This window comes from Primulina tabacum, chromosome 9 (genome assembly GCF_025594145.1).
Source record: "Primulina tabacum isolate GXHZ01 chromosome 9, ASM2559414v2, whole genome shotgun sequence".
Lineage (NCBI taxonomy): Eukaryota > Viridiplantae > Streptophyta > Magnoliopsida > Lamiales > Gesneriaceae > Primulina > Primulina tabacum.
In genome coordinates, this window is record NC_134558.1 from 15,633,530 (window position 1) to 15,648,429 (window position 14,900).

General features: G+C 35.5%; 1 protein-coding gene across 1 annotated transcript; it reads right to left on the minus strand.

Moving 5' to 3' along the window:
• Positions 1-14,129: 14,129 nt before the first annotated feature.
• Positions 14,130-14,585, minus strand: LOC142556941 (protein SRC2-like). The gene has a single exon (XM_075668427.1). The coding sequence runs from the start codon at positions 14,583-14,585 to the stop codon at positions 14,130-14,132; it is 456 nt and encodes a 151-aa protein (XP_075524542.1).
• Between the last annotated feature and the right edge of the window lie 315 nt (positions 14,586-14,900).

A 14,900-nucleotide genomic window follows, 5' to 3' on the forward strand; every position in this document is an offset into this window, starting at 1 on the left:
ATATTCACCGACCATAAAAGTTTGAAATTCTTCTTCACCCAAAAGGATTTGAATATGAGACAGAGCAGATGGCTTGAGTTAGTAAAGGACTACGACTGTGAGATTAGCTACCATCCGGGGAAAGCTAATGTTGTCGCAGATGCGTTGAGTAGAAAAGCAGCAGTTGTCACTCAATTATCACTCCAAAGACCGTTGCAGTCCGAGATACAGCGGTTTGAACTTACAGTCTATGCTGGGTCGAGGCCCCTAATCTTGCCACACTATAAGTACAGTCGACTTTGAGAGATAGAATTCGTGATGGGCAGTCCGCTGATGAGCAGTTGCAAAAGTGGAGAGCTAGAGATGAAGCCAAGGGTCGGAATTTATATTCAAAGGTGGATGGTATAGTTCGTTATCCAGATCGGTTATGGGTTCTTAGTGATGATTCTTTGAGAGACCTTATTATGAAGGAAGCTCATGACTCACCATACTCCATTCACCCGGGAAGCACCAAGATGTACAAAGATTTGCAGTTGCTATATTGGTGGCCAGGCATGAAGAGGGACATTTTGAGATTTGTATTCGAGTGTTTGACTTGTCAGCAAGTCAAATCAGAGCATCAAAGACCCGCGGGGAAAATGAAGCCACTCCCTATTCCCGAGTGAAAATGAGAAAATATCACTATGGACTTTGTTGTGAAATTGCCAAAGACTGTTAAAGGACTAAATGCTATATGGGTGATAGTTGATCGTCTTACGAAATCAGCGCATTTTCTACCTATTAGGACGACTTTCACCATGACTCAGTACGCCGACCTTTATATTCGAGAAATAGTTCATCTGCATGGGATTCCTGTATCTATTGTTTCTGACAGAGATATGAGATTCACGTCATCTTTTTGGAAAAGTCTGCATGCAGCAATGGGGACCAAGTTATTATTCAGTACAGCATTTCATCCTCAAACCGATGGTCAGTCCGAAAGAGTTATACAGATTTTAGAAGTTCTACTGCGAGCATGTGTTTTTGATTTCCAAGGCAGGTTGAGAACCAATATTACCTATAGTGGAGTTCACCTACAATAATAGCTACCAATCATCAATCGGGATGGCTCATTTTGAGGCACTTTATGGAAGAAAATGTAGATCTCCTATTCATTGGGACGAGGTAGGGGAAAGAAGAGAGTTTGGTCCGGATGTGATTGAAGAGACCGCCGAGCTTGTAGTCAAAATTCGTGAGAGAATGAAGACTGCATAAAGCCGACAAAAGAGTTATGCGGACAAAAGACGAAGAGACTTAGAGTTTGCAGTGGGCGACCATGTATTTGTGAAAATAACACCTATGAAGGGTGTTATGCGCTTTGGCAAGAAAGGCAAACTTAGTCCAAGATTTATTGGTCCATTTGAGATTTTGGAAAGAGTTGGGACACTAGCATATAGAGTGGCATTGCCACCAGCGCTTTCAGGAGTTCACAATGTGTTCCAAATTTCAATGCTGCGGAAGTACATGTCGAATCCGTCACATGTACTAAATTATGAACCTCTTCAATTAACTCCAAATATGACCTATGAAGAAATACCTGTCCAAATCTTGGCAAGGCAAGAAAGAAGATTGCGAAATAAAGTCATTCCAATGGTCAAGGTCAAGTGGCTGAATCACTCGGAAGAAGAAGCTACTTGGGAAACCGAGAGAGGACTTGAAGAGTCGCTATCCAGAATTATTCGGTAAGTTCTAATTTCGAGGACGAAATTTTATTTAAGGAGGGGAGGAATTGTAAGGTTTAAAATTAAAACGACGTAACCCAACTGCATGCAAATCTAAGAAATATGAAAAATAAGTAATTAAATGATTTAATAGCATTAATTAATTATGTGGTGCATAATTACATGTTTAAAATATATTTTCTACATGGTTGCATTAAAATGTATTTTTAAAGGTTATTCAAGTTGCAATCGAAGAACGGAGACCGATGGCTGAAAAAACGTAAAATGTTTTATTAAATAATTTTTTTAATTATTTAAAATATGATTGTGGGTATTTCTTATTTTTGAAAATAAGAGGTTTTGAGGTGATTTTATACGCTGGGACATAAATTTTAACGGAGTTGCTTTTTCAACAAAAATATGAACTTTTTGGCAACCCGGATATTAAATTCACAAACTTATTTTACTAAAACTATTTTAATGTTTTAATTAAATCCTAATTAAGACTAATGGGCCTAAATTGTTGGCTTGTTAGACCTAAAGCCTTGTTAGTGATTAATTAGTATATATTATACATAAAAACCCTCCCCAAACCCTACACTACACGCCACTTTTCTGAATTCTACTCGCCCAAACACTTCAAGTCACGAACACACACACACACACATCGAATTAGAAGAAATTTTCGGAAAAGCTTAAGGATAATTCTAAGCCAAAGGTCTTGCCCCGTTCTTCGACGTCGTCAACGAATAATTGTGCGTTAAATACGCAAAGGCACGCCTATTCTTTCCTTTAAAACATCATCACACCATAGTATTTGTTCATGCATGATTTTTTTGAGAAAAACAAAGCACACAAGATAAATTTTCGTAATTACATGCTTATGTGTTCTAAATTGGTGTTTTTAATTTCCAGAAACATGTTTTATTTGTGTTAAAGGGCTGCCATGATCAGGACATGTTTAGAAATTGTTTTACATGAGGTTAGAGTCCTAAAATAAGCCACAAACATGCACAAAATCGCAAGACACAAGCTGGTGCATAAGTTGTTGTCATAGGGTACATGGTTCGATTTTGGGTCCCTATGGCTTGGCTTGTTCATGGCTTCTGTCCACGGCTAGCCAGGGTGGTAGAGGGGTCAAGGGATGGCTAGGACTCGAGCTAAGTGGGCTGGGAGGAGTCCTTGTTCACCGAGAGTTGGGAAGTAGCGCGCGCAGGGTGCAGCGCTTGCGCCGGGCTAAGGGGCTTGGTCTGGGGACTTCGGGATGGGCCAGTGGGTGACCTCAGGTTCCTAGGTAAGTGCTTGATAGGTTGGTATAGGGCTTGGGTTCGTTGGGAAAGCCTGGAAGGTGCAGCATGGAGTCCTTGCTGGTTTGAGTTCTCGGCCAGCTGTTGTAGGGTGTTGGCTAGCTTTGTTTTTGAGTTAGGGGCTCGTTCCTTGGGTTCCTAAGGGCCAGTAGGGTGTCTAAGGGTGTTGGTCAGGGTTTGGTTCATTATGTTTTGAGGGCGGCTCGAGAAAATCGAAAGATGACTCGGTGCTAACCAATTAGGGTCAAGTGAGGGTTTTCTAAACTTAAATAGTTGAAAAATGGCTCACGGGGGTTGAGTCGTGGTTCATGGGAGCTAAAATAATATAAAAAGACTAAATTTAGAATTTAGGAATTTTATATTAAAGTTTGGGATTTTTCGTAATTAAAACGCATTCAAAACGTCTAATTACGAATTAATTAAAAGTCTAGTTTTTAAGCTAAATAAAATTATGGGAATTTTAATTTAAGCTTAAATAATTATTTGGGACATGTTAGAGTCAAAGAAATCAAGAAAAATTCAAAAACGTAAGATATCACGTCCAGGGGTAAAACGATCTTTTTACACCAGAAAATTAGTAAATGTCATGGCAGTACCCTATTTGTTATTTTATATGCTAATATGATTATTTCACATGTTTAAGAATTTTTATATGTTGAAATTTTAATTTTTAAATGTTCATGAATTATTAAGGGTTAAATTGGACATTTAAAAGATATGTTGCATGCTTGATTTCAAAATAAAATGATATTATATGCATGTTTTTATTAAGTGACGGAAATACGACATGTTGAAGGATGTGAAGGGATTGTGACTACTACATTTTAGAAATATCGTGTGGGTTATTGTCCCAGTGAGAGATCGACGATCGTGTTTTCTTGGATACGGATACGAATACGAATACGAATACGAATGTGTTAATATGTTGGCCAGGGTCCAGTTGACCGGTGAGAGTGTTGCTGGTGTCCCCCGCCGCCTAGTACCATGGTTTTCTTTAGATGGATCCATCTCCCAATACGATCAAGAATACGAGTCACAATCACGATCTGAATTCAACAAACACGAACATGAATATGAATATGAATATGAATATAAACATGGATACGAATATGATTATGGATATGAATATGAATATGTTTATATGATTATGTTTGTAAAGGCCCGTATTTCGTATTCATAATTTTGCGGAATTATTAAAATTTTTCTAAATAAATAAATAATCATTGCCTCATTTATAAAATAAACATGTAAATAATTTTAACTTTAAAATAACAGCGGAAGTAAATAAAATTTTCGAGCAACAATTTAAAAATAATTCAACGTAAACAACAATTTATAAATAATCCAACGTATTAAACTGAGTTTGAATAATAAAAGATGAATAAACTAAATCATGAGGTCCTCGGGTTTACTACTGCTGTCCCAAGATCGCTCACTGGTCTCCGCCCGCAGTCTCGGCCTCATCAATACCTACAACAATCAAGTCTAGTGAGTCTAAAGACTCAACATGTATATATCGTGAATAACAAGTAAATATATCATAAAACCGCATGCAACGTAAAAATAAAGTATCGTAAAGCGTACGTTGAAAATCGTATCATGAATAACTACGTGCATATCTGAAAATCATACGTAAAAGCTTTGCTCAATAGAGCTCTGTCATAACATATCATAATTTTCTGGTAGAGATTAATGTTTCTAAGCAAGTGGCCCATAACATAACGTAAGCGCCTGATCAGACTAAACCACAGTATACTGGGCGGTAGAGATCAATCACAGCCCTTGGACTGGATGTCCATACCCATACATAATCATAAACCGGTCGTAAGTCACCAGGTGGAGAGGTCCTCGGTTGCGCCTACCGACTTCCAAACCCATAAGCATAAGGTGGCCACAAGACATATAGCATATATCTCAAAAATAAACATTTTATATTTTTATGCACGTAATATAATTATAACCTTATTTTTACCGGATGAGTTGGATCGTTCCCAGGCTTACTGCGACTTACTTCTAATATGTGACACATGCAATAAATCTTATCTTGACAAAATTTTAACAATAGAACCAAAAACGAGACGATTCGGACCAACAACTTGATTTTTAACCATGGCTTCGTACCAACCCGAACCAACATTAAACCGAAGTTTAACCATGATTAAAAATACCCCAAACATACTGAAAAATATGCATAATAACTGTAAAACACGAAAATAGGTGAAAGAAATCCAAAAATATAAAACATTCTTTCGAGAGTCATTTTGGCACATTTCACCGTAAATTCTTGTACGACCAAATCACGAACGGCCAAAAACATGACTTTCCTAACTCATTGAGGTACTGTCCAGTCCAAGACCATGGGCTAAAATCCAACAAAGAACCCAAACATGACCTCTGAAACGAAACTGAACTTGCTGTCAAAAACGAAAATTGCAGCAGTAGCTGCTGTGCGTATTTGGTGTACAAATCTGAAACAAATGGTCGTTGGTTTGAACCACCGACCAAATACACTTATCAACATCCTAAGGCATGGCTTGGACCATGGTTAAGGGCTAAAAGCCAACCACAACCCACGCAAACACCTAGGACAATTACAGCACCAAACCGAGAATACAACTTTCTGTATAGTGTGATGTATTGACTTGTTTTACTGTCTTGGTTCGTTCCAATGGCCATTTGATTGACTGTGGCTCGATCTAGACATGATGGAGTGTTGTATGAACCATGGCTATGGGCTAGGAGCTAACCATAATCCAAACCACACTGAAAACCCGAAATGCATACACACATATTTTGAAGAACCCGAAAGTAACTTGTTTTGTTGTGTTGAAATTCTAATGGATCTGTGACTCAAGCTTATAAAAACTAATTTGGTCATAATCTAGACATGATAAGGAAGGGTTCTAACCATGGCTACAGTCCCTAAGACAGCTAAGGTTCGAGCACCCCACTGAAACAACTCAATGACAGAAAGTGTGGCTCATTTCTGCGCCTAAGGAGAACTTGCTGTCACTTCCCTTTTCTGGAGTGTATGGACGTAAAATATTTAACCAAAAACACTCTAACACATTTTAAATTATGCCTAGAATCAGCCTTGGGAACCTGGAACCGAGCAACATCCTGAAACCAATAAAAGAGATAGAAATCGTGAAGCACACTCATATGGCCAAGAGGCCTGTACTAAATTCCTTGTAAACCTGCTGTCATTTTCGAGTTCCTGCTTGAATCATGCTTATAAATTGGTTTAAACATATCTATAGGACTTGATTGAAGAGTCAAGAAACAATATATACATGCCTTGAAATTTGTTTTGACAAAACAAATCAAAACGACAACACGACGTGACGGGATCGGAGTTGAGGATTCTTTTCTTTCTTACTTTTCCTGCTGCTGTTCTTACGATTTTCTCAGCTGATTCTTCTGCTAATTTTCGAGCACATGGATGTAGAAAATGTAGGTAATGAGGGTGAATGATATAGGAGATGTTAAAGGTGCTATAATATGCATTTAGTTTGGGAGTTACAAGTCAAGAATTTGAATGGTTATGCATTGGTTCTCATTCCTATGTTGTATCTGTTCTTATTCTTTTATTTCACAATTTCAGTAGCCTTCTTCTGATTTTTTCGAGTATATGGGATGAAGAAATGTTATGTAATGGAGGTGTTAAAGGTACCATAATATGTATTACGTTTGGGAGGTTACAAGTGAATACTTTGAATGAAATTTGAAATGCTTTCTTGTTGCCGTTGGGTATTGCTTCGAATCCTTGCTGCATTTTCTAGTTAATTTGCTAGTAATTAGTTGAGGAAAATGAGGTGTAATATTGTTTTTAATTAGTGAATTAAAATTATCAAAGGAATGAACACACCATGAAGTCTCATTATAGGTACTTTGAAAGGAAAAGTTACTACACCTTTGAATTGTATTGACCAAATTCCAACTTATTTTGAATGGTATTTTATGGTTTAAATTTGCATTTTAATTGTTTAAGATTTTAAACCTCCAATATATATATTGTAATGCATTAACCAATTAATTTAGTTTAGAATCTTGCATGGCATTCATGACTTCAAATTTAAATATTTAAAGGCTATGTTTACTTTCTTGAATATTTTATACCTAGATTAATTCACCTTCATTTGTTCACATATTTTAATTTAAGCCTTAATTAAATATTGAACCTAAAAGAATTTATTTAACAACTTAGCTCTAATTAATTTAAATGAATCTTAAAACATTCTATTTCTTTAAATTAAATTATTCTTTGACTTAAATTAAATTTAAGAATATATTTCTTAGTATTAATCTTATTTCTAATTTCCAAACTCCGGTCCGACTTCACGTATTTATCTTAAAAAAATAAAACTAAACATCTACTTTTAAAATAATTAGAACATTTCATATTTATATAAAATATTCATTTTTAATTTAAATAGTAGCAATTATGCATGCCTTATACGTAATCTGATTTTCGGATTCTACAATGTTTATGGAAACGTTTAAGTTTAAAGTTTATGCATTATCATGAAAATGATATTTTAAGTAAAAATATTTTTCACTGTTATATGTTAACTGTATTACGTATTACTTGTTATCAATGATATGATGTGTTGAGTCTTTAGACTCACTAGGTGTGTATGATGCAGGTGATATAAATAACTATGATATTGGAGGCCTTGAGGGGTGACTTGCTGGACTGTCGGTGCACATAACCCGAGGACCAGCGCTTCTATTTTCCGCAATTAGGTTTTGATTTTAAGTTAAAGATTTTTACGACATTTTATTTATGCTTTTTGAGAGATTTTGAGAGGTTTAGTATGTGCTACACTTTTCAACATTTATTGTTCTTTAGGTTTGGTAAAAGGTTTTGATTTTAAGTTAAAGATTTTTACGACATTTTATTTATGCTTTTTGAGAGATTTTGAGAGGTTTAGTATGTTCTACACTTTTCAACATTTATTGTTCTTTAGGTTTGGTAAAACGTTTTACGATTTATTGTTTTGACTGTTACCCTTTGGATTTTCAAATGTTAGTTGGTTGTTTTATTTTAAAATGGTGCAAAAAAATATTTTGTGCAACTGGATTTAAGTTTCGGCCGATGCTTAGTGAGGTTGGAAAAAGAAAATTTCTAGTACTTTTTAAGAAAACGAATAAGCAGACGTTTCAGGCACTGCCTAGCGCCGCGGCGCTAGCAAGACCGCAGGCCTAGCACTGTGGTGCCCCAGGGGTAGTGTCGCGGCGCTAGGCTTGCATAGATCGGGCGCTGCGGCGCTCCTTGGTGAGGGCTGCGGCGCTAGTCCTACGCACAACCAACCAAAATAACACATTTTGATGCAATTTTAAAAGTCACACTCAAACGACTCAAACCGATGCAACGAGACTCAACCTAGGACTCTATGGCAATGTTCCAAATTCACACAATGCCCCAAAACAACGACGCACCACAAACATTGCAACAAAACCCGTGAACACAAACGTTTGACACCAAAGCTTTTCATACGACTTCTAATGCAATCAAGTGCCTATCGACACGAAACAAAGCACCAAAAATCGAACCCACGTCATACTTAATACACCAAAACCCAGCAGCGAAATCTAGCAATATAGCATTCGACTACTTACTTCTCTACAAATCTTCAAATTTTCAAATGATTTTTGATTATTTTGTCATGAAGAATACAAAAATAACGGGACTAAATGAAAACCTCGGGGAGGGAACGGTATCAATTAAAAAATATTTTTTGAAAAATTAAAATATAACTAACTAATTTAATGACCTAATAAATGAACTCACCTAACTAACAACAGTCAACTCCCTTTTTTCGAATTAAAAAAAGTCAAAATCTCTTTTATTTAATTAAATTTAAAATGGATCATATGTTTTTTATTGTCCCGTACAAGACAATAGATCTAGGGGGAAAAGAGGAAAAAGGGAGCGTTGCAAATGTTTATTCAATAAAAAGGAGTGGAGAGTAATTTACTTTTGTACACTTTATTTAAAATTTAATTTTCTTATTAGTGTATTTTAATTTTATATATAATAAATTTAAAATTTTATTAAATTTAAAAATGTTCAAATTCTCACAACTCACTTCTCATCATAGTTTGCAGAAACGGTATCCGAACGGTAGTTCCAGAACGGGAAAGAGGCCCACCTTGACGAAGTTCCGGGGTGTGAACGTTGATGCTTTAGGTTGTCGTTACGTAGATAGAAAACGGCGTGTTATCGGTGGAACGGCGCGGATGGACGAAACAAAACGTTAAAATCTTAAAAAATTGGGTCGTGTCCTCGACCTGCCTCAGCGTCGAGGTTGATCGATCTCTTTTTTTTTTTATCGAGCTCTTCTCAAGAGCTCTTCACTTTTGTGAAGAGCTCTTGGGTCGAGTTTTGTGAAGAGCTCGTGTAGAGCTCAAATCAGTACACGTAAAACTCATGCATTTATTTAATTATTAAATTATTTATTTAAGTTTAAAATGATTTTTAGTGATGCATGATTTATGAAATTGCATTATTTTAAATTATTTATGTTTTTGTGATGCACGTTAAAATGTTTTTCCTGAGTTTCATGTTTCAGGCGATTATTCGATGCGGGATCGAAGAAAAGAGACCGACGACAATTTTGGCAATTTTAAAATGTGGTATTTTATTTCAAGTCAAGAAAATGCCATTTTTAAATGATTTATTAAGTTTTTAGCATTTTAAATCCTAATTTATTTATTAGTTGATTTTAAGATTTTTAAAATTGATCACTTGTATATTTTTATTTCGTTGGAGGATTTTAGTAAATTTGGCATTTGATTAATTAGCATGTTAATTATGTTATTAAGCAAAAAAATTTCCATAATTAACTACAAACTCACGCGCACACACCACTAACACACACACATACATGCCTATGCACACGCGCGCGCCCCTATGCACACACACAAAATTCATTTTCTCTTCCACTTCATTTCTTTGAGTAAGATGCTAGGGTTCTTGGTGAGTTCAGCAGCCGCCCCTCCTCTGTAACTTTCGAGCAAGTTTCGTCACTTTTCTTCAAGAAAATCGTGTCACGTTCGTCCCGGATCAACCCTTGCATCCTTCCTACTTCGTTATCGTCGTGTCGGTAACTTTAAAAAACAAAAACTATGTATAATATTTTGTTTCTGCATCGATCTTATTATATTATATGTTCTTATGTTTATTATGTGTAAAAATTCATGTATGTTATGCAAAATTTGAGCAAAAATGGTTGGACCGCTTTTGAAAGGATTTTTGGATCTCAAAACTCAAAATTTTTTGTCATTTTAAATACTGAGACTTTTCGGTGGATTTTATGGGAAAACTTTCAACATATAAAATGTAGTACTTTTTGATACCTTCGATTTGAGAGTAAACTCGTAATTTTTGGACAAGAAACGAGTGAGTTATGATCGTTTTCGTAGGACTACGCAAACTGCAATTTTCTGAAAATATGTTCTTGATGAATTCTTGAATTTATTTGTTGCAGGCTTCGTTGGGAACCGTTGGGTGATCGCTGCTACGTTTAAGTGTTGTGAGTATGATGTTAGGATGACTTTTGGTACTTTGTTTCGTGTCGATAGGCGCTTGGTTGTATTAGAAGTCGTAGGAAATATTTTGGTGTCAAAATGTCGTATTCACGATTTGAGTTGCGTTGTATGATTCCATCGTTGTTTTGAGGCGTCATGGGAGTTTGAATCATTGCCATAGCATCCTAGGATGGGTCTCGAGGTGTTGGTTCATGGTCCATATGATTGAGTTTGGAGGATTAAGCCGCAAGTGTAGTGATTTCTGTTGGTTTACAATTCCAGAGTCTACACAGACCCAGAGCCGGACCCTGACACGGGGTCCGTGCCCTTGTTTCTTTAGAAGTGTGAATTTCCAGCGTCTACCCAGACCCTTACACGGGGTACGTGTCTTCAATGTTTAAAAAAATATATATATGTATATATATATATATAGGGATGGTTTTGGGTTTTGGTGTCATGATTGAGTACGATGATTAAACGAGGTCGAGTCCCGAGAGATTTGGAACGTCATAAGGAAATTTGTTATTTTTGGGTGTGAGCATTACCAATACGTCTAATTTATGAAAGATAAGTGTTTGAACTCTTGTTAGCATGTGCAGCAGTGGCCCCAAGCGATACCCAACGCATCCCTCAATGCTATGTAAGTATGTTCGCCGTGCAAAAGGAAATATTTTATGTTTTTGAGGTTTGTTAAATATCTTGTGACCAATTATGAACGGGTTTGGAAGTCGGTCAACGTGGCTGAGGACCTCTCCACCCCGGTAAAGCATGACCGGGTTTAGATCAGGATTGGAAAGTGGTAAAGCATGATCAGGGACCAATCCACCAGGTAAAGCATGACCGGGGATCTCATGTATGTGGTAGGAGATTTTCCCTACTAGCCCAGTACTGTGGTTTAGTCTGATCAGGCACATTTATGTATGGGTCACTTGTTTTGAAACATATCTCTACGCAAAATGATGAAGTTTATGCATGTTCAAGTATGTATGATGCAAGTATGTTTATGAAAAGTTTTACGATGATGGCACAGTCTATGTTTATGTAATTACGTTCAAGTTTCAAGTATGTACTACTTTATAGATGCATGTGGTTTTATTACGTATTACTTGTTATATCCAGTTTATACATGTTGAGTTTTTAGACTCACTAGACTTGATCGATGTAAGTGAAGATGACCTTGAGGAGACGAGGGGTGGGGACCAGTGAGCCGGCTTTGACTGCGCGAGAGGCTAAACCCGAGGACCGCCCATGTTTTAAGATTTTTATGCATGTTTCAAATGCTCTGGATTTTTAGGAGATTGTTTACGATGTTTATCGATTACTTTAGCAAACTTTATTTTTCATCTTTTGTCGCAAATATTTTGGATGAACAATATATTTTTATTGAAATTGAATGATGATTACTCATTTAAGAAATTTTTTCTTTTTCCGCAAATTTTAAAATAGTTTAAAAGTATGGTACGTTACAGCTCTACTCAAGAGCTCTTGACAACTCACACCTGGGTCGAGCTCGACCCAGGTCTGAAGAGTGGACATTGCATTGCTGTAAATTTTAATTGATTCCAATTTGGGTCAACATATGTATCTCCAATTAAATTTTTTTCAAAAATTTAATTGATTATAACCCAAAACATTCTTAATAGTATATTTAAATTTTGATAGGGTTGTGAAAATTTCGATATCTAAAAAAATTTCGATATATAATAGCTTTGGGTTTTGGGTCGAGCCAAGCTCTACTGGACCCAAGTTGTGTCGAGCCACTGCACTCTAGGGTCGAGCATGATAATACTTACTTATATTTCCTGTATTTGGGATAAAAAAAATTATTTGGTATTTTATATTGATTTTGAGTTGAATTTATGTGATCCATTTAAGCAGTTTTGATTAAAATTTTGTAGTTTCAGTACACCACAATGAAAACAATTCATTGGTTCGAGGATAAGATCGTGTGGGTAGAGCCAAAAGACCCAAAGACTCAACCCATCGACCCGGGTCGAGCTCGTCCAGCTTGTTGTCTTGGGTGAGATCGACCCAAGCAGCTTGTTGTCTTGGGTCGAGCTCGACTCAGCTTGGGGTTTTGGGTCGAGCTCGATCCACCTCGACCCAAAGTGGAGTTTTTGGAGGTGGCTCGACCCACGTTCAGAACACGAATAACATGGAAGCTCGAGCCATTGAGATACATTAAACATTCATTCGAGTAAACATGTTGGAGTGAAATTTGTTATGATTGAAATTTATTATGAATTTTAGATACATTAAACATTCAGTCGATATTCAACTCACGTGGCTCGACTAAATCATATATTTTTAACATAATGTTCCACTACTGTTATGAATTTTGTAACAACTTACTTAAATTATAATATATAACTCGTATTAAAATATTTACATAATTATAAATTTTTTATATACATCATATACATTCTAATTATATTTAAATAAATTATCGTAAATATCAATTATATATTATATCAAAAGCTCAAAATCCACAAACTCTATCCACTCGACCCAAAATCGACCCAAACCCCAAACCCTAAACCAAACCCCATACTCCACTCATTCGACCCAACCTTCTCAACTCGACCCAAAAACTCGACCCACTCTTATGTTATTATATTAATTTTTTAAAAGTTCATATAATATGTATCATTTATGAAATCTATACAAATTAAGAAGAGTGGGTCGAGCTATGCAAATTATATGTATCATTTATGAAATCATTTACCCACAATAAGAAGAGTTAAAAAAATTAAATTAATAAATAAATAAATAAATATTTTAGAAGAATGGGTTGAGCTTGACCTACTCTTTTTTTTTTAATTTAAAAAGCTCGACCTATTCTTCTTATTTTTTATTTTTATTTATTTATTTATTTATTTATTATTTATTTATTTATTTTTCATATTATGAAATTTATACAAATTATATGTATTATTTATGAAGACGAGTAATAAAAAGAAAAAAAAGAAAAAAATTAATAAAAAGTAAAAAATTTTAGAAGAATGGGTCGAACTCACTCGACCCACTCTTTTTTTTTTTTAATTTAAAAAGCTCGACTCACTCTTCTTATTTTTTATTTTATTTTTATTTATTTATTTATTTTTCATATTATGTAATTTATATAAAGTATATGTATAATATATGAAATCATTTACCCACAATAAGAAAAGTAAAATAAATAAATAATAAAAAAATATCATAAGAATGGGTCGAGCTCTACTCTTTTTTTTAATTTAAAAAGCTCGACCCACTCTTTTTATTTTTTATTTATATATTTATTTATGTTTCATATTATGAAATTTATATAAATTATACCACAATAAAAGGAGTAAAAGAAACGAAAAAAATTAAAAATTAGATAATTAAAAAAAAATTTAGAAGAGTGAGCTCGACCCACTCTTTTTATTTTTTATTTTTATTTATTTATTTATTTTTCATTCTTCTTTTGAAGTGTTCGACCAAGACCTCGATTCACTTGGGTCGAGTTCTTCACACTGGGTCGAGAGAATGAGCTAATTAATGATCTCACTTAACTAACAGATTCAACTCCCTTTTCTCGATTTAAAAAAGTCGATTTTATTTAATAAATTTTAAATGGATCGTATATTTTTTATTGACTCGTACATCCAGTTGGGTAAGCTGTTATGGGTTTCGCACCAACCTTCGTCGGAGGATGCGCCAGCATGTTCTCCGCCGTGTACGACAGCTCTGCGGCGATTTTCTCGCCTAATTTATATGCAAAAGTGAGCTGACCTTTGGGCATTTCACTAGGTTTCCTCATCTGGTAGCTCAAGATATGCTTCCCTTCGCCCTTCACGGGGGAATCGAAGAGTTTTTTAACGGGAACGTTCAGTTCACCGATGTCTTTGTCACCCAAATCCCTCTCGCATACAAGCTTGAAATCAAGCGTGAGGCAGTTCTTCTGAAGCGCCGCCTCGTCCACCGTGAACTTTATGGGGAAACTCCACGTGGAGTTAGCATCGCCGTCGTGATCCATCGTCGATTTGGTCTTATGCTTAGAGTTCTTATCACCAGCGGAGATTGAAACGACGACGTAAACATCCATCTTGGTGATAAGAGGTTCTTAGCTTAGTGGGTCTATTCGATCGGGAATCGGCCCATTAGTCCTGAAACCAGAACCGATATCGAATTCGAGAACCGGAACCAATTAAAATTTATGAAAAAAGGAAAATAAAACTGTAACGTACCGTACTTTTAACTACTTTAAAATTTACAGAAAAATAAAAATTTTCTTAAATGCCAATATACTCTCAATTTGCGTTTACAAATAATTGTCCAACCATAAGCATTTGCAAATGAGTGAACACATTAAAGTTGCTAAAGAAAAATACATGTTTAAACATTGTAATCAAAACGTAAA

Excerpts from the sequence above, each read along its gene's own strand:
- LOC142556941 (XM_075668427.1), bottom strand. The coding sequence starts at position 14,585 with ATGGATGTTTACGTCGTCGTTTCAATCTCCGCTGGTGATAAGAACTCT.